At 54.1% G+C, this 20,835-nt stretch overlaps 1 protein-coding gene across 2 annotated transcripts in view; it reads right to left on the bottom strand.

Moving 5' to 3' along the window:
* SCUBE1 (signal peptide, CUB domain and EGF like domain containing 1) overlaps positions 1–20,835 on the bottom strand; it is a 142,629-nt gene that overhangs the window by 90,475 nt on the left and 31,319 nt on the right. For both annotated transcript variants that reach the window (XM_055328942.1, XM_055328943.1), the window contains exon 4: positions 1,278–1,412. In XM_055328942.1, coding sequence (XP_055184917.1) covers positions 1,278–1,412 — 135 coding nt within the window. The remainder of the gene's footprint in view (positions 1–1,277; positions 1,413–20,835) is intronic.

Here is a 20,835-nt window from a genome sequence, read left to right as displayed (position 1 = left end):
CCCAGTGCCCTCAAGCCTCGCCTCGCAGCCTCTGTAGCTCCAGTGCATACAGGACACTTCAAACCAGGGTCTCGTCCCATCCTCCAAAGACCCTGCCAGGTCAGCATCCCATCTCCACCTCGAGAGGTTCAGAGTAGTAGGGCTTCCCCACAGGGAGCATCACAGCTGGAGTCCCACCCGTCAGGCTGCCCTGGAGCCCAGGGGTTTGTCCCCACCTTTCAGTGTGAGCCACTCCCTGGTCTCCTGCTGGTGCCACAGACCACAGGCCAGGCCCTTCCAGGGGCCCCTCTAGGTCCCTTCTGCACCTCCTCCTTGTGGGGGGCGGTCAGGATGGGGCGGCGCTCAGACTGGGGCCACGTGGCTATCCTGGCCTCCTTCTCCATCTACTCTTTTTCTCATTCAACTTTCGCTTAAATAGGTCTCAAAATACTGTGACATATTTCTGGCCAAGTTGCTTCCATTAAACAGTATTGATTTAAAAAACTAATAACTTAAAACCGCCACTCTCCACTTTCAGCTCACTCTGCTGTAGCACACAGCCTGTCTCGGGGTTCCAGATCTTGTATTATCTTAAGCAAGATATACCTCTAAGTCTTTGCAAATGCCATTCCCTCTACCTGGAAGCCCCTCTCTCCTTGGCATGTGGGACCTGCTGCCCTAGGCCCAAACTCTGACCACCCCTCCTCTGAAGCCAGGGACCTTCACCTGCTGGGCTATCGCCAGGCTACTCCAGCACTCCAGCTGGCCGGAGTCCTCCCTCTGTGCCGCCCCAGGCTGGCCCGTGGTCCCACCCAGCGTCCAGAGGGCCAGCAGCCTCCTGACCACGAGGGTCCTCTGCTGGCTGTGACCCGGTGACCCGGTGAATACCCCGGGCAGAGGCAGAGACTGAGAATTTGGCACTCAGCCCGGTCAGACCTCCAGTCCACCTCGGGAATGGGCCTGTGAAGGATGGGGCCCCACTCTTCCTGGCCACAGCCGGCCCTCAGCCCAGAAAGGAAAACAGCTTCTCTGGTCACGTCTACCCATCTGTGGCCCCACCTCGCCCCCACATAAAAACAGCAGGAACACTGACAGGCCCGGTGTAGTGGGTGGTGGGCGGGAGCTGGGAGGAATTCCACGCAGAACCAACACCAGGAGCACAAAACAGCCATTCAGGCCACCACCCAAATTCCCTGCCTGGACCCCGAGGCCCCCGGAATCAGATGTGGAGAAGGGTGTTTCCAGGGGCCGCCTGTCTCTGGGGTGGGGCGTGCCCCATCAGTGCAGGCAGTACTCACCATTGGAGCGGTGGATGCAGGTATGCTGGTTGTCGCTGAGGAAAAAGCCACTGTGGCACTGACACTCGTAGCTGCCCATGGCATTGACGCAGATCTGCTGGCAGCCACCATTGTTATCCTGACACTCATCCACATCTGCAAGGGGAGAGAAGGGGACGAGAGAAATCACACCTGGTGCCAGAAGTGGGGTGCAATCAGCTGGTAGGGCATGGATGTGCTCAGCTTCCCCAGGCTGCACAGAAGGCACTGCACGGAGCCATACTACAGGAGTACTCCATGTAGATAGTTATGATGGGTGTAATGTTAGCTGACCCTTAATACCCTGTGTGACCCGCACTACTCTAAGTACCTGACCTGTATTAACTCCTTTAATCCTCACAGGAACCCTATAAATCGGATCCAGGCATTATCCCATTTTGTAGATGAGGAAACTGAGGTCCAGAGGGGTGAAGTCACCTGTCTGAGGTTCCACCTGGTGGTCTGACTCCTAAACTGTGATCTCACTGTTACTGCTGGACTCTCCCCCTCTAGGAAGATTGTGCAACCTGCACTGTCTAACCCCAACACACAGAACCTTGCCAACCAAACTCTAATGTCCTCTCTTTCTTCAATAACATCTCAGATTTATAACCAGTCACACAAAACCTGGCGGCTAGGGAGAGGCTAGAGGACAGGGCAGCCTGCCTTCTGCCTTGCAAATTGATTTCAAAAGTCTAGAGAATGGGGAAGTTTTTAAAAGGCCCTGACCTCTGGCTGCCAAGACAGCTGCAGAAAGTCGCCAAGTGGTCTTTCCCACTCTCTAGGAGAGACCAACCTCAGGGCCAACACTCATTTTTGACCAGAGGCTGCTGGCACAAAGGGTGCTATGGGCTGGAAAGAGTCTTTATGGAGTTCTGGTCTTCAATAGAACAGCATGTTTCAATTACCAAAGTCATAACCCCCTACACTGTCAGTTTGTTTAATTAAAGAAGGGCTTCTTAAACCTTAATGTGCCCTGTCTGTATTGTCATTTTAATAGGCAAATACATGAAACCACAAAGGCAAGGTGAGCTACTGGCTGCTTCCAGCCAATCCCCTGACCTCCAACACACACAGAGACACACACACAGACACATATACACACACAGACACATGCGCACACTTTGACAATAAGCTTTTTATATCATTCTTTTCAACACAGCCATCTTTTAGTTACTAGAGCCAAAAGGATGTGAAAATGTAAAGAAGCAGGCAGACTGACCTGCACTGAACCAGGAGAGGACTCATCTCTGGAACTGTGTCACCCGGGTCCCACTGAGGCTTAGGGCCAACAGGCCACTTCACCACCCAAGAGACCACATACTGCCTCTGAGGCCAATGCTGAGGCAGGCCATTATTCTCCAGCAAGCTCAAATGTCAGCTGTGTGGCAGCCAGGAGGGAGGCAGAGCTCTGAACTCTAATAGCCACCAACCGTTAGAGCTAAAATGGGGAAGGTGGCTCTTCTGAGAAGAGACAGAGTGGGGTCCCAGGGGAGCTGGGAAGGCCAGCGAGGGATTATTCCGAAAACCTTTCTCCACTCAACAAAGTCTTACTTAGTGATGGCTCCCTAAAGGCTCAGTGCTAGTGTCACCCTTGCCAGGGGCACCTTCACTCCACTCCAGTGTCGGTATCTGGGGGTCTGTTGCCTGCCTGCATTAGACCATGAGCAGCTCTAAGCCAGGCACCAAGTCCTGCTCACCCTACCAATTACAACGCAAAGCTGACATTCCTCGAGTGTTCATTATGTGTCAGGCATGGGGCGCACAAATACCAACTCACTCCATCCTTGTAGCAACCCTGAGTGACAGGTTGTGTTACGGCTTCATTTTACCAAGGGTACCAAGACACAGACAACCAAAGTAACTTGAGCAGAGTCACATAGCTGCTCAGAGCAAAGGCAGGACTTAAACCTACTGTCCACCTCCTGAGCACATGCCTTTGCACCAGCACTAAGCTGGCCAAGCCAGCCAGCACATTCACACTAATGCTAGGAAGAACCAGCTCCTCTTAACATGAGCTTGAGCTGGGTGTCACCTGGAACGTGTCTGTGAACCCCAGATGTAACAAACACAAGGTCAGAGCCAGGCTGCCATGGGTAACACAGGGAATGTCCCAGAACACCTGAGGTCAGTCCCATCTCTATCCCAGTAACACCCCATAGAAGCACTTGTGCTGGCACACATGTAACAGTGAGATCCCCTCCTGGGACTCAGTTCAGGCCCCCTCAAATCACGGTCTTTGCTGTTCTTGCCATGGCTCTCAGATTCTTTGCTCTGGACCCGGCTTCCCCCCAGCTCTAGTAAAGGTTCAGTTGGTAAAACAAAACATATAGAGGTCCTTGAATGCTGAATTCATGGTGAAAACTCTGCTTCCACCCCACCGTGAATGAGCTCCCTGGTGCCACCCGTCTGGCCTGGCCCATCTCCTCCCTCCACTGAGAGCCAGGAACCAGAGGGCCGTTGACGCTGCACGTCGACAGAACTTCAATGTGCTGGCAGAGTGGCTGGGCCTTGGGACAACGCTGTTTACACTAGCAGGGAACAATGACTCTCAAACACTGATGAATAATTTGAAACAAATGCAAGGCCGTGTAAACATTTCTTTTCCCCACTCCCAAACGACAAAGCCCCAAGATTAAGCAGGAGGGAAGAGGAGGCCGCCCCTTCTGCACCCTTTTCCCACTGCGGTCCAAACACAGGCTTCCCTCAAGCTGGGCAGGAAACCACAGTCTCAGAAGCTCTTTGGGTAGCATGTGGCCATTAGCAACTTCTCTAGGGGCTAGACCAAGGGCCTGCGGCCCACTTTGTACCCACCCCACCCTGTGGCTCAGCCCTCCAAATGGCACTCATGGTGAAGTCTGGAGAGTGACCCACTGGAGGAGCTGTGTCCATGAGATGGCCACCTACTGGCCTAGGGCAGACTGGGTTCACCTGGACACAGCACTATGGGAAATACTTAGCACCCTAGCCCTCCTGAGGGGGGCAGCCCAGCACACATTGGTCCTCGGCCCCCGCAGGACTTAGAAGACTCTGCTATGAGAGGTAGCACATGGCAAGGAGGGGGCCTGCACTTGGGAGTCAGGCAACCTGACTTCTGGCTCTGCTGTGGCCTGTGGCAGGTGCTCAGGCAGTGTCTGCAGGAGGAACCGCAGACTGTGCCCTCCAGAAAGCCCTCCTGGAGCGCTGGAGGCACATGCGGCCCTCTTCCTTCTCTTCTGTGCACTGACGGGCCCCTGTGTGGGAGTCCTGTCTCCCCACGCCCCAACCAGAGATGGGCATCAGGGTTGGCTGGGCAGGGCCAGCAGCCTTCCGTAAATGGCAGCCTGTACAGAAATGACAGTACTACTCACTGACAGCCAAGGTGCTCAGCGTCTGTCTTCAAAGATCTGCACAAGAGCTCCACACTGAGGGCATGGTTCTCAGATGAGAGAACGGAGGCCCAGAGAGGGGAAGAGATATGCCTAATGCTTTAAAACAGGAAAAGAGTGATTCAAAGCCTGATGAGTCTGGATCCAAAGGCTTTTTCCTGCTCTTCTGTGATCTGGCTTCTCTCAACAAGGACGCTTCAAGCCCAGTCATGGTGAGGAGAGTAGGCTCCCTGGCTATTTCTGCTTAACACACCACCCCTGACCTTACATGCTCGTGTCTCCAAAACACCCCCTCTCTGAAGTCTTCCTGGTACCCAGCGGAATTTGCTCACCCCCTATGCCCAGGCTTGCTCTGCCCTGGACCTCAGGCTTGATCATCCTGTCTCTGCTCTGGGCTAAGGCAAGAGCAGAGTATCCTTTATATGCCCGCACCTAGCTGGCTGATGGGCAGACTGGGTAGGTGCTCAAGTGTTGGCAGGATAAGCTGAATGGCACATATGTGCTTCTAACTGCTAGGGATGGAGTTAGAACTGCTTACTACCTACAAGGCCAGTCCCCTGGAGCAGAGAGCTGTCCTGGTTCCTTTCAGGCACACAGAAGGGGCACATTCAAGTCCACAGCCTGCCACCTCTCCAGTAGCTGCATTTACCTCTGCTGTCCTCTGAACATACCCTCTTATCCGCACTTGCCTTCATATGTACATGTGCACCTCCTCCTGGGATACCCCCTCCCTCCAAACAGAAGTCCTTGCCTTTGATATTCACCCAAAATGTTTTTGTTCAGTCATTCCCTCTAAAGGCACCAAGTGCCTACTATGTGCCACACCTCCCAGGAGCTGCAGAGGACACCAAAGTGAACACCTCTGGGTAAGTCCCTGTTCACTAAGCCACTGCTGTACCTGCTCTGAGCGCAGAGAACACTGGAGACCTGGGCCGAGGAGGGCAGGGGGATTTGTGACGTGAGGCGGAAGAGGAAGAGGTGTTGTAGAGACAAAGTCTTGGGGAAGGGGCATGGCAGGGCACAGATGAGGGATAGCCTGTGACCCCTTGGGTGGAAGAGGAGTTCCAGAAGCTTGGCGGCCTTCACATGCCCTGCTGAGGAGACCCCAAGGGCTCTCACAAACCCTGGCTCTGTCTGGGTCCCCTTGGCTCCCGTTCCCATCAGCACTGCAGGCAGAAGGGACAGTCCTTGGGGAAGAAGCCACAGCATCATCAACCACCATGGCCTCTGGCAAAGGCTGAGCCCATGTGCAGGGAGGACCCTGAGCAAGCCTGTTTCCAATTGTGCTTCATGATCCCTCAGTGGGCTCCAGGTAGGATACGGGGGTCTCTGAATCCTGCTGGCAGCTCATGGTCCTTCATCTTCTTTTCTGGTCATAGCTGAAAGTTCCCAGAAGACACGGAAGCTCCTGGGCATAGGAACGTAGCTACAGAGCAGAGAGGAGGTTCTGTGGGTGTGAGGGCAGGCTCTAGGCTCAGGTGGGAAACCCTCTTAACTGGCAAAAGAAGAACTGATGCATGTATCGTGGCAGCCAGGCCCCCAGTCCCAGCTCTGTGAGGGACCTGTGTGGCCCTCTATCAGGTCATTCTCTGGAAGGCCCCAGCCTGCAGCGGCGCCACCCCCCCCCCCAGAGAAGGTGCTCCCCTCTTTAACACACAAACACATCTTTGTGCCATGAGGACTAGGAGAGCCCCTAACTCTTTTAGGCTGGGGTGGGGGCAGCAGGCAAGGGTGCGGGGAGGGCAGCAGAAGCTGAATGGCAGCTGGTCATGGCCTCAGGGGGCCGCTGGCTGGTGGGGCTGTGGGACACCCTCAGGAACAAATCATCCAGGTGCAGTCGGGGATCAAACCCACGTGGCCCCCTGCTCTGCACAGGCTGCTCCCCAGACTGAGGCCAACAGCTCAAGGAGGACAAGGTCGGAGGGAGACTAAGGTGCCAGAGGGGCCTCACTCTAGCCCTGCCCTTCCTCCACCTGCCAGCCACTTTGCCTGAGAAGCCCCCTCCTGTCTCCCACACCCACGCAGTCACCAAGGCTGTTGACTTCCTTACCACCTTGCCCATTTGTTTGCCTCCACCACCACAGCACAGCCTTGGCCTGGTCTCAATTCCCGCCCGAAGGCACAGTCTACATGCTCCTCCCTGACCCCCAGGCCCCCAGCCACCCCTCCCAATCCCAGCGGCCGTGGTGACCACTCCAGTGGAAAGAGGAATGGCACCCTGGCACCAAAGACCAGCTCTAAACAGGGTCTCTGGGGTCAGGTGCCCCCACCTTACACTATAGCACCTGACAGGAGGTCTGGATGCTGGAGTTGGAGAGGTGGGGATGGCCATCCGCCGGGACCCCCACCCATCTCTGCTCAGCGTGCCCACCGCTCACGGGCACAGGCCACCCCCACCCCCCTGCCAGCCCTCCAGAGCGTTGTCTGGGATGGGCCCATGCACTGTGATCGACACAGCTGTTTTCCAACAAGAAGGTTTCCAGAGCTGACACCGATGGGCCGTAGGTCGATTTGGTTCCGGAAGGCTGCTGCAGACAGGCCTGTGGTTTGCCCACGGGGTTTGCTTTTTGGCCCAAGGTGCTAGTGTTTATTTTTATTAATAGCTGGCTGTTTGTCCTGCTTTGGACCAAGAATCCAGGTTTGCAGTTATTTATAATAACTAAAAATTACTTCTGGATCCAGCTTTGCTTGCTTTGTTTCCCACGGACATTTCACGATTTGAAACAGAGACTCTGTGTTCTGCCTGTGGGCCCCACCCAGGTTTTCCTGGCTGCCAAGAGCCTACTATGTGTCAGACCCTGTGCCCACCCCGGCAAGGCATCGCAGATCATGCTCAGGGCCCGACAACAGAGGCAGAGGCCCCACCCATCTCAGAAACCAAACTTGACCTCCAACCCTGACAGCTCCCTGCTGGTCCCTGAGGGCTGAGGCCCCAGCCCTCCCCTGGCCCCTTTCAGAAGGGAGGCTTAGGCAGAAAAGCCTCTTGGCTATCGAGCGGCTCTTGCAAAATTGCATTTGATGAGTTAAGTGTAAATAAATGAGAACCAGATGGATTAGATTTCGGGTAAAATACACATGGGTCTTAGAGCTTTGCGGCCTGGGTTCCACCAGACCCAGGACACTCCCTGAGCCATCAGAGGTGCTGGCATAGGCTGGGGGACGTCTCCCGGGACCTGTCTGCTTCCTGGTCTGGGCATCAGCTGGGGCCTTCTCTGGGGCGCCTGACTCTCCAGCTGGTCAGCTATATGCAGCCCTGCTCTGACACCGAGCCCCTCAGGCTGGGCCTGCATCCAAGCTTAGGACTGGGAAATCAGGCACGTGAGTGGGGGGCTCGGCTTTCCAGACCTTCAAGCCCACTGCTTACACCCAGACCCAAGGAGCCAGCCCACGACAGCTCCACCGACGCTGCTGGCCTTGAAGGTCTGCTCAACTCATCCCTCACCTGGGTCCCACCTTCAATCCCAGCTGCTGCCTCGCGGTCCTCCACGGCTGGGGGAGCAGCACCGACCGTGTCTAAGGACCTGGAGATACGCTGCTTGGCTCTTGCTGCTGGCCACTCCTGCTGACGACAGTTTCCATGAGGTGTCCCGGTGACAGCTACCCCTCCAGGCCTTGCCCTGCCAAGTCACACCAGCTGGGGTACAAGATTCGTGCATGACTTGCTGTGTGACCTTGGGCAGGTCACTTAACCATTTTGGATCTTGGCCTCCTTCTTTACAAAATAGGGATAACAAGTACCTTAAGTTGTTTTGGGAATTAAATAATGCAGTAAAGCCCTCAGCACAGTGCCTGGCACACACAGACCACCAACAGAGGTCACCAACCGTTGAGCAAAGCCACTCCAAGAGTTCCAGAGAATCACAGGTGTGAACTTGCCCCAGGGATGGTAAAGTCTCTTCCAAATTGGAAAAGAGACAACAAGCTGCATCCTAATGGAGCCCTCAGCTTGGCCTCAGCCTTCCAGTCTCCAAGCAGAGCAGCTTCAGCTTCTGGAACTGCTCGCTCCTGACATAGGTTCTGGCTAGCTCACCACCCTATGACTCTACTCTGGAGGACCCCAGCCCATCGGGCACTTAATGAGGGCCCAGAACTGGACACAGAGCCGTGTGTGTGGCCGGCCTCCTGGGGGTGTGGGACAGCCCCACTCCCTACACATGCTACCTCTTTTATTTCTACACTTATGTTTAAAGGATTTTTTTAAAGGTTTTTTATTTTACAGAGAAGAGCAGAGGGAAAGAAAGAATCTCAAGCAGACTCCTTGTTGAGTGTGGAGCCCAATGTGTGGTTCAATCTCATGACCCTGAGATCATGACCCGAGCCAAAACCAAGAGTCGGATGCGTAACCGGCTGAGCCACCCAGGTGCCTCTCCACTTATTCTTACTGAGATACGACTCATAGCGCATAAAATTCATCATCTTACAGGGTACATGTGTGGTTTCTAGTATGTTCACAAAGTGGTACGAACATCACCACTATCTAATTCCAGAACATTTCCATCACCCCAGAAAGAAACCCCATGCCTATAAACTGTCAATCCTAATTCTCCCCTCTGCCCACTTCTGGCAACTACTTATCTACTTTCTGTGTCTATGGATGGGCCTGTTCTGGACATTTCCTATCAGAGGAGCCATACAGCATGTGTCCTCTGCATCTGGTTTCTCTCACATACCATGACATCCTCAAGGTTCATCCATGGTGGAGCACCTATCATCCATGTTTATGCCTGAATAATATCCTCCTGTATAGAGAGACCGCATTTTGTTTACCCATGCACGAGGCTGGTTTCCACTCTTTAGCTGCTGAGATAAATGCTGCTGTGAATGTCATGTTCAGGTTTTTGCGTGAACATGTTTAAATCCTCTTGGGCACATACCCAGGAGCACCATCATTGGGTCACATGATAGTTCCATGTTTAACTTTTGGAGGGGCTGTCAAACTGTTTTCCACAGTGGCTGCATCATTTCCTGTTCCCATCAAGGAACAAACACGAGGGCTCCAGAGTCTCCACACCCTTGCCAACACTTCTTGTTTCCCAGTTTTTAAATTATAGCCATCCTGTGGGTGTGAGGTGGTACTGCATGATGGTTTTGGTTTTGGTTCGCATTCCCCTGACTAATGGCATTGAGCATCTTTCCATGTGCTTTTTGTCCATTGTACGTCCTTTTTGGAGCAGTGTCTATTCAGATCCTTTGCCCCCATTTACACTGGGCCACCTGTCTCTCTGCTGTTGAGTTCTGAGAGTCCTTCATGCATCCAGATATAAGACCTTCACCAGATACATGGTTGGCAAAGACTTTTGTATTCTGTGCAGCCTACCTCCTTTAAAGCAGCCTCGGGTAGCACTGTGCCCTGATAGCTGTGTACCTGCGGGTTCTATTCCTGGGAGATGGCACCATGTCCCATGGCTTTACCTGCCACCCACCTGCCAACGCTGCCAAAACTTGTAGGCCTGCCTGCTCCACCACCCTCAGGCTCAGACATCAGTGGCTGACCGCAAGCCTATACTTAGATGTCCAAAGGCATGACAAAGCTAACACAGCCCTTGCTGAACTCCTAATTCTAATCTCCCTTGAGAAGAGAACAGAACCAAGCAAAGCCTGGCCCTGCCCTCAGCCTTCTCTTGGTCAGTGGCAGCACAGTTCACAGCAGCGTCAGCAGTGATAGCTGGTATCAGCTGGGGTTCCTGTCTTCCCCACTCCCCAGATTGAATCCCTTAGCAGGTGCAGCACCATCAGCCCTGCCTGCAAATGCATCTCCTCGCCCCCACCCTTCAGGGGCTGGGTCCAACTCCTCTTCTCCCTGGCCTGGATTGCTGTGGTGGCATCCCCATGGGCCTCCCTCCTTCCACCCTGCTCCCACCACCCCCACAACCACCTCTGAGACAGCCAGCTGCGCTGTTCCCCTGCCCAAAAGGCTCCAAAGGATTCCTCATTGGCTTCAGATAAAACGCAAACTGCCTTCCTTGGCCAATGAGGCCCAAGGGAACTGCTCTGTCCACACCTCCCACCAGCCTCCTCCCTGCTCACCCAACTGCAGTGTACAGCGTCCCTGCTGCCCCTTAACCCCAGCTGTCCTGTTCCTGTTGGGAGGCCTTTGCACTTGCTGCTCCTCTGCCCAGAATGTTCTTCCTTGATCTTGGCCTGGCTGGTTCCTCCCTTACTCAGATCTCAGTGCTCATATCACCTTCCTGAGCAGTGACCTGAAGTAGCAAGGTTGCTCTATCACATTGCCCTGCCACATACCCAGCACTTCCATCCCCATCTCCCTGCTGTCTTCTCCGCTTGTTTCTCTGTCTCTCCAGAGAATCCAGAGTCCTTGAGAAGGAGGACCACGGCTGTCTTGAATGCTGCTGTGTATCTTAGCGTTTGAAATAGTGCATGAGGCACATAATCCATGTTTGTGGGCTGAGTAACTGATAGACAACTACAAAATGTGGTTGGGGATGGCAGCTCTGGCCTGGAGGCCTTGGCTCTAGGCCTGTCCCACAAGAGATGTCCTGTGTGGCCCTGAAGGGCCAGTGAGGCCCAGCTCCAGGGTCCAGTCAAGGAAGGCAGCTCTGGGTGAGTGAGGAGAGTGAGTGCTGGCCTGTGGGCCCGGGAGGGCAGAGGCCATGGGCCCGTCAGGAGGGTGAGTGAGGGTTGGTCAGAGAAAAGCTGTGTTCATTCATTTGCCTGCTTCAGCCCTGCTTGGGAGTGAGCCCCAGCGTAGGGGTGAGATCAATGTGGAGGAGGAGTGGATGTTCCTCAAATACTGGCAGCCTGTGAGCTTTGGTGCTCAACGAATGTGTGAAGCCACGCAGGACTCTTGGCAAGTCAGCCCAGCCCAAAGTGTCCTCCTGCTTTGTCAGGCTGTCACTGGTATGAGGACAAACATCTTCAGCTAAAGAAAAGCTGCTCTGAGTGAGCAGTGCTTTAGGAAATGGGTGGAGACGGTAGGAATGAGGGGTTTGGAGGCAGTGGGATGCCCCCCTGAGTGATACTTCATTGACCTCCATCTAGGTCACTTCTGGCAAGACTAGCTTTTCCTTTAATCTCAAGCATGGTCAGGAGAAGAGGCTGAGGGAGATGAATAGGAGCCACGTTCCTCGGGCTCCTGCTCTGTGCCAGGCACGCTCATTCCAGTATCTCACTGAGCCGCAGCCCGAGGCAGTGGTGCTACAAAGTGGAGCTCTGAGGGGCGAGCGGCCTGCCCATGTCACAACACACTGGTGACACAGCCAGGGTGGGAACTGGGAAATTTCATCCCTCCACCCTCAGGCCTCTGACAGCACAGCTGGGAACACGATCCTGGTTGGACATCTGTGGGAGGCACCGGAATTTTTAAAAATTTCTTTTGCTGGGGATAAGAAGAGAGGACTGGGAAGAGGGAAGGGGAGGAAAACCAAACAAACAAATCATGGAACCAAAGCGAGAAGCTCTGAGAAAAGAAAGGGAGGAATGCTCTGACAAGATTCTTCATGAACATCCTCAGAAATAAAACAGGCCCCACTGGACGTGGCTGCCTCCATGGGTCTGTGCGTGGGGCGGGCGAAATGAGAGGGGAGACATGCCACCGAACCGAGCAGGGCCTAGGAGCCCCACACGCCACCTGGCCAATGCAGCCCTTCCTGCTGGACTCTGGCCAGGTCACATGGCTTACTCCCAGCATATGGGCTCCCAGCATACGTTTCCCGGTCTCAGCACTGCCTGGAATTCTGGACTGATTCTTCCCAATTAAACTGTATACTTTCTTCCACCTTCCAAAGCTGTTGAGTATAAAAGCCAGGCCTCTTCCTCCTTGCCGTCAGTGTGTCAACGTCACTCCGAGTTCTCTGTGCATGTGGGGCCCCCAGCAGGGCCCAGACCCCCTGGGCTCCTCCCCCGGCTCCTTAACCGGGCTTGATGAGAGCTGGCCCCTGGGTGGGCCATACAGCCACAATAGGATGAGAAGTGGTTTTGTGCCAACAGAGTGGATGCACTTCAGAAAGCGGCAGAGGGGCTGTAAGAGGGCAGACGTGGAGGGGTGAGTGTGGGTACCAGGGAGCTCTGAGGAAAAGAGGGCACGGGGGGTGGCTGAAACTGGGAAGGCCATGAAGCCTTCCCGTGGCCAACCCCACGCTTTCCACACCACTCACGGCCATTGCCTTTCTATGGGATCTCTCCCCTCAAGAACCTAGCATGGCTCCTTCTCACTTGTCCAACAAAACTGCTTTATTTAAAAGTGAATTTACAAAGAATCCTTAAGAACAGTGACAAAGATGGATCAACAGCCCTACACTCTCGCTACAACCATAATCACAGGCATCTATTTTCTGTCTTTTTTCACGTGCCAATTTTCTCTTGGTGTAAATGGGTCACTCCACAGGTGACCTTTGCACCCTTTGCCAAAAGCTGAGTTAGGGGTTTTCCAGGACTCAGTGCTGGTGCGCTTCTCACCTGCTTCTGGTCCAGATGACAGGGTACCCCGCCCCAACCCTTGGCACACTCATCTCTCTTCTGCCCACTAATAAACATCCCCATGAGGGACATGGGGCACCAAGGCCCTTCCCACATAGGGATTATGGTCTTCAGGTAGGTTCCGGGAAGAAGGACCCAGCTTTTCACTCTCACCACTCCCCCTGCTAGATCCCCTCTCTCTGCTGGTTCTGCCAGGCTGGAGTGGGGCTGCACCAGCCGCTGCCTCTCCTGAAGCCTCCTTCCTCGGGCCCACGCCTTCCCCCAGAGCAGAGCCTGCGCTCAGCCACACGCATCCGTACACTCACTCACTCAGGACAGCGGACATGAGGTCAAGGTTGCCCTCAGGGACCTGCCTGGCCAGCGGGGGACAGGAGAGGAGACATCTCTGCAGACTGACCACTGACTGGGGTTGGAGGGCTGTAGGACGAAGAGAGTGTGTGGGTGAGAAGGCTCAAGAGGCCTCTCCCTCAGCCGTGTGAGGACAATGCAGGGAAAGGCGTGTCTGGTAGCGGGATAAAGGTGTGTGTGCGCGTGTGCGTGCATGCAGTGAGGCTGGAGCAGCAGGGGGGTGCCCAGTGGCTGTGGAAGGGGGGCTGGGGGCCAGGCTGGAGTCCAGGTTGGCCCAACATGCAGCCAACGGTGACCCCGCCTGCTTGCCTCCGTAGCGATGAAGCTCCAAGTCTCAGGCCTCAAGGGCACTGAGCAGACACCACCTGTTTATACGTTCCCGGCTCCTCTGCTACCTGGCCAAGACTCTCCCACCTCTAGGCTTTGCACATGCTGCTCCCTCCTTCCCTCGCCCCACTGCCACCCCGACCTGGTGACCACGCCACCACCCCCGGCAGGATGAGCTGCCCCCCGCCCCCCACGCTGTGCTGGATACGGAAATAGGACTTTTAACTCTGTGTAGTGAGCACTGGGACTCTGGTTGGTCCAAATGCAGGGTGGGAGCCAAGTCCCCTGGAAGGGCCCGGGAAGATGTGCAGAAGGACGAACTGGGGTGCTTAGGGCAGGCAAGAGAGATAGCCAGCCCTCCAAGCTGAGGGAAGCAGGGGCATGAGGTGCTCCAAGAGAAGCTTAATATACATGTGGAGCAAAGGCCAGGCTGGCACGACAGGGAGAGCCTAGATCGTGAGGGGCTGGCTGCCAGGCTGAGAAGGCGACTCGCCAATGGCAATGGAGGCCCCAGGAAATCCCACTCAGGGGGACCTCCATGAGAGTTTGTCCCAAATGACTGCACTGGTGTCTGACCCCTTGGTGGCCAGTGGGTGAGCTGGGGGAGGGCAAGTCAGCCTGTGGGATCCTCACCCCCCCCTTAAGGCAGCCTGTGAGGTTACTAAAGCCCCCAGACCAAGCAGCTGGGTGGCTGCCAAGGCTACCCTCTTCCCACAGACAGGCGTTCCAGCTGGGCACAAGGCGTCTCTGCCAGCCAGTCTATTTCCAGCTGCATGCGGTTGGGGTGAGATGGGTGACAGGGAGGGGTGGCGGAGCGGGTGCTACATGGGGCTGGCTGATGGCCACTATAAACAGCCAGGGCCAGGCCTGCTGGTGCTAGGGGAGTTGGGTCACTGCAACATCTGTCCAGATGCAGCCAGGCCCAACAAACATCCGGGGTGACCCTGAACACCATCAATGGCCCGGGCGGCTCCAAAATAAGCTAGTTGGCAGAGGAAGCACTAAACTAGAGACTAGAGATTCTGGGACCCTCGTATTTGTTGATTAATGCCCCCTTTTAGGCACATGGCTCATCTCTGGTTTGGGATATATATTTTGGTGGTAGGGTATTTTTAAAGTCTTCACAGGACACTTACTTTTTATTTATTTCTCAGAGTTCTGACCGAGCCCCTGGCACAGAGATTGCAAACAAGATGAAGGGAAGTGTCTGCTTGCCTGTCCCATCCTCTGCAGCAGGGTGTTTTTCTTTGCTGTTTATGGACTTGGCATGCTTTGCCCTGGGACAGGGCAAGACTTCTTCAAGCCACCAAATCAAGACAGTCAACAGTGGGGCTGGCACAGGGGGAGTGAAAATGCAGCCCAGCCCTACCAATGGGAAGGGCAGCCTTGTCGGTGATGCAGACCCTGCCCTGAACATCCAACCAGAGGGAATGCAGGAAAGTAGAAGGCTGCACTGCTCCTGATGCCGACCAGGCACCCGGTGCTCTCACAAAGGCCACCTCACAGTATTTCTGTAGCCCTCTCCCTAGAGTGAGAGCAGACAGCTGGCCCCAAAACGCTAAGAAGGGAGGCAGGAGCCAAGGCTCCATGTGTTGGTTTCCAAGTCCCCATCTCCCCTGGTCTGGAAGAGAGACTAGTGGGAGCCGAGCAGGGGGCTGGGGACATGGGGCACTGCAGTCACATAGGCTTAGGACACCTCTGAAGGAGATCTCTGAGGACTGATGCTCGGCCCCCGTGGCAGGCTTGCACATCCACCACTGCCAAACCGTGCTTCTCTGGATGGTCAGAATCAAACACTCTGCCCCATCCCCCAGCCACCTGCCATCCCTCCATCACACAGACGAGCCTGTGCTGGGCCTGTGGAAAGAGCAAAGTCAGGCTGGACCCTGGCCCTCCAGGAGCTCCTGAGGCAATAAGGGAGACCCCAGATGTCTAGCGACAAGCCTGGGGGCTACGGGCACCCAGGGGAAGAGTGTGTAACTCTAGGAAGGCCTTCTGAAGGGACTGATGCCTGAGCCGAGTCCCAAGGGTCACTGAGGAGTCAGCTGAACACACATCAGTGACGAGCACGGGGAGGGGTGGTTTGGGCAGAAGGAACAGCAGGTGTAAGGATGCTGCTGAGTGGGACAGGGTGGTACGTTTAGGGGAGTGAAAGCTGTTTGGCCTGCTGGAGATCTAGCTCTCTGTGTCTGGCAGAGGCTACAAGGACCCGGCAAAGGGCTCAGCCCTGCGTCATGCCACCGACTCATCAAATCACAAGACGCTCAGGGAAGAAGGCCTCTGACAGCACAACCACCAGGCTTGGGGTTCCCAACAGCTCTCTTGTATCCCAGGGGCCCTGCAGGGATGCGGTGGGCAGGAACAGCGGGCAGAGGGTGCTCCTCGGAAGAAACTCTCATTTCCTGCCAGCCCTGCCTCCCATTTCAGCCACAGCAGTACAACCACTGCAGGGTTCTGCTTGAAGTTAAGTGTTCTGCTGTTAGTAATCTGAAAACCATAGTTGCATCCCATTCCCCCATCTCACATATGATGAGGAAACTGAGGCACAGAGAGGCAGAGAGTTTTCTAAGGTCCCCAGACAAGCGCATGGTCCAAAGGGCAGGACCTGGTGCACTGCTCCTCTACCCCAGCACCACCGGCCCCTTCTGCAGTCCCACACCCCTCCTTGTCCCTATCCTGTGCTGGCTGCCTATGGGAGGCCACCCTGAAAACTCCACTGGGTCCCAATCAATCTCCCTTCCCACCGCCCACCCCAGGATCTCCCTGGTCCCTCAGTGATCTGGGGAAAGCAGGAAGCCCCCATAAAGACGCACAAGCATATAGTGATTTTCTTTTTCTCAGGCCAAACAGATGCACAGTTGTAAGAAGCAGAATGGGACAGAGAAGCTGGCCAATCCCTCCACCCAGCTGTGTGCACAAGGCCTGGAGGTGGGGGTGGGGGGGCTCAGGTAAAGAGAGCAGGAAAAAAAACCTCTGGAGTTTACCTTAGAAAACACTTGTGTTTATGGAGTGAGTATATGACTGTCTGAAGCGGTTTAGTCTTACAGTGAAATGGTTGGCATTTTTTTCCCAGCAAGAAACGCATCTGAGCTGTTGGAAGTATAAAGACAAATAAACAGAGGCAGCTAGAGCCTTCATTAGGGGTTTGAGGGAGCAACACATTGTCTCCAGCTGTCTTCCAGGATGAGAGGGGGTGCCTTCAAAAGGGCCCAGGCAGTGTGACCCTTTCATCCTGCCAGGGACAGCCCAGCCCACTGTCCCGAGCCACTGGCACCCGCGGTGACTTCCCCTATGTGTGCAGCTGGGTCCCTCGGCCCCCTCAGAGTCCCCTGAGCTCCTCTCCTTCTCCTCTTGAGTCTCTGCTTGGCAGCCTGCAGTGTCATCTGTGCATCCATGTACTCATCTGACCCCAACGGATAGGGAAAAGAGGCAACATGTATCCAAGGTCACAAAATGATCATGGGGCAGAGCTAGGCTTGGAAACCCTCATGCCACATGACCCTGTGTCACCAGTGCCACAATCTGTGCAAGAAGGGGAGAACTTTCTGACCCCAAGAGGGCGGTAAGTGGTGGCTCATTTGGCAGGAGCACCATGTGGAATGTGAGGGGCATCCCCAAGGGGCTTCACGCACAGCCCAGGCCCCAGGCCCAACTCCTGCATCTTTGCCAGCTCAGAAAGTACATCTATTGTCTTTACAATGTACTTTGACTTTCCATACTAGGAATGAGTGAAAATTAGGTAAGTCACATCTGTTGAGCCCTTGGTATGTGCTTTACAAAGCTCGTCTCATTCCGTGTCTGCATCGCCCCTGTCAGATAAGCACTGTGATTAGCCCTATGTTACAGACGAGGATGCAGAGGCCCAGAGAAGTGAAGGTACTTGCTCAAGGTCACACACAAGTAAGTAAGCGACAGATCCAGGATTCACAGCTAGGCAGGCTGATTCCCTGTCCTTCAGGGCTGGGACTGTGTCATCTAACTCCTAATTGTGAGCTCAGGGCAGGTGCTCGTGAAAACTTTATGAAATGAATGAATGTCGAGAGCTCCAGCTTCATTGCCATCTAGAAGTTCCAGACTCTCATGCTCCCCTCACCCCCCAGGCCCGACAACTCTTCTTTCATTGAACCCATCAGCAATTTGGGTGGACTCTGCTTTCAAAGTATATTCTGAATTCAACCACTTCTCATCATCTCTGCCACTGGCACCCTGGACTGAGAGCCACCATCATCTCTGACCCAGACCACCACAGTGGTCTCTGCCTCTTTCTACCATATTCTCTACTTAGCAGACAGAAAGCAAATCCTTTTAAGTTAAAATGTCAATCAGATTACATCAATTCCTACTCAAAACTTCCCATGGCTCTAGCTAATTTAGATACATTTCCAAGTCCCTTGTAGAACCTGTAAGGCCCTGTGTACCTCCTGACCTCATCTCCAGTCCTCCTCCCTCACACCCGGGCCTTCAGGCACACTGACCTGCTCCCAAACTCACCTACCATGTCCCCACCTGGCTGGTCCTCTCCCTTCTGCTTAGAGGGAAGATTCTTCCTATTATTTTCTAATGGCGGCTTCCTGGTCCCCGTGTCCCCCTCTGCTCGAATGTGGGTGAACCTTTGTAACCATTTTGAGGCTAGACAGTAAAACTTCCATGGATGTAGCTGCCATGCCGCAAGGAAGCCCATACCCACCCATGTGGAAAGACCACTTGCGGAGGCCACCCCAAGTGTCCTGACCAACAGCCAACATCAACCACCAGACATCAGCAAAGAAGCCTCTAGGTGATTCCAGCCTGGCCATCAAGTCACCACAGCCTTTGCGTCTTCCCACTGAGGCCCCCCGCACATGATGGAGCAGGTGGAGATGAGCTGTCCCTGCCATGCCCCATCTGAACTCCTGACCCATAGAAGCCAAAAGCGGACTAAAATAGTCATTTGTGCACTGAGTGCAGGATGGTTATTTGTGCAGCACTAGTAACTAGACCACTATCCCATCCAGTGCACCAACCTTCTGGTGGATGATCATTTTCCATCACGTTGTTATATTCTTTTTCACTGGAGATGCCCTGGCTGAACTTACCTTCCTGAGTTACATGTTGGCATATTTACAGTCTGCATAAGTTCACATGTGTGCGCGCACTGTGGCTTTTGCTCACCACTCCCGGGTTTCTTCAGCACTTGAAACCACATCTGGCACACGGCTGGTGCTCTGCACAATTTTTTGGAATAAACAAATGGGTAACCACAAGGCGGAAGGCTTTGGTGTTGCTGCTATCACAGCCTTCGACCTATCCTTACAGCGGTGAATATTTCTGCCTTTCTTATGTTCCTAGGAGTCCTAGCAGAGATGCCCCTCGATCTTTGCCAGGAGGCCCACACGGCAGTTCGAAGGCCCAGGTGATGAGGCACTTTTACAGATTTGCTTATTTTTTCATTCTGCAAAAATGTATCGTATGCCTATGATATGCTAGACATTGCACCAGGCTCCGAGGAGGAAGACGACGGGATAAAGAAAACAACTTCTGCTTTCAGGGGAAGAAGAAAGCTACAGGAGTGGTGCATACGACCTGCTCACAGATGACTTCAGGGCAAAGGCAGGTGAGTGACAAGGAGGACCCTACTGGGTCCTCACTGGGGGAGGGGTCACAAGGGCACAGCTGGGAACAGCAAGATTGTGCAGAAGGATTCCATGAGTTTAAGGAAGGCTGGACCAGAGGGTAGGAGTTGACACAGGTGAGAGGTGAGGGGGGAAAGGCTGACGGAGCCCTACGGAGATGCCTCATGAGCCAGTGAGCAGACACACTGGGAGCCACGAGAGAAAGTTCTGGAAGAACAGGGGTAAGACCATGTTCTGAGAGAGAAATTCAAGGGTGACACAAAGCTCATCCACAGGCAGCAGGCTCCTGCCTTAGCAAGGGGAGGCAGTACAGGCTTTGGGTGGAGGTGCCCTTGGGGTGAACTCTCTGGAGCCGGGGGCTCCCTCCTGCCCCCTGGCGTGTCGCCCACCTGCCTGGCTTGGCAGATGCTAGGATTTCTGGATGTCCTCCATGATTCCCCCAACTCACCAGGGGTGCATCCCTAAGAACCCAGGGAAGGAAGCCAGCCCGTCCCTGAACCCAGCCAGCCTCCTGGAGTTGGTGATATTCCAGGCACCGTGTGGCAGGGGAGGATCAGTGATTTACAGGCTTGAGCTCGCAAATGGTCCCAGCTCTGCCACTTACTGGGTGGCCTTGCTGGTGTGCTCTGAGCCTCGGTTTCCTCATTCATAAAAAGGGCCACCAATGGCTTCTGCCCCTGGATGCTGCAAGGACCGAGAGAACGTGAACATAGCATCTTAGACAACTCCTGGCATGGGGCAGAGACTCCAGCACGGTTCCCTGGTCTTGCCCAAGTATAGCTGCCTGCCTAGCACGAGGCCAGGCACACATAGTAGGTGCTCAATGAGCACTGCCAGGAAGAAGTACTCTGATTAATAACTTTTCTGCGGGACCTGGCTACAGCCGACTTCTCTTCATCAGGGAAGAAAAGTGCTGAGAAGCTAGTTCAAAATTCAAACTGTGAGCAACTTGAGAAACATATTTTGCAGTAAGTCAAGGTAAAGATTGGGGTCGAAGAAAACATCTGGCTAAGTGAACTAATGGCTTTAGTGAAAAGGACCCTTGCTTTGTGGAGACGGGGAAAAAATTATCCACTGCTGGTTTTAATTTAAGATGAAAAAAAAAACTCATTCTATTAGCTTAAATATTGCTCTTATGTCCAATTGCATGGAGTTTGGAATAATATTTTTCAAACAGAACTACTGCTATTTCAAGTAATTACAATGCTAAAAGCAGTCATTTGGGGTTGAGCAAGGATCGCATCATGGTTTCAATTCCCTCTGGTGTCATTTTCTGTTATATTTGAGAAATTCCTCAATAAAGATGTCAAATAGAGAGAGGGTTTTGCTCCCCAGAGGCCAGATTTGGCCACCCTCCCAGGCAAGCCATCTCCACAAGAAAATAACCTCGTTTGCTCAAAAGAAAAGGTTCAACTGTGAAAACTCAGGCAAGAAAGTAACCCTGAAGCC

The sequence above is a fragment of the Nyctereutes procyonoides genome, unplaced genomic scaffold (assembly GCF_905146905.1).
Source record: "Nyctereutes procyonoides isolate TBG_1078 unplaced genomic scaffold, NYPRO_anot_genome, whole genome shotgun sequence".
Classification (NCBI taxonomy): domain Eukaryota; kingdom Metazoa; phylum Chordata; class Mammalia; order Carnivora; family Canidae; genus Nyctereutes; species Nyctereutes procyonoides.
Note: the sequence above shows the minus strand (reverse complement) of the source record. Positions and strands in the feature narration are given on the sequence as shown.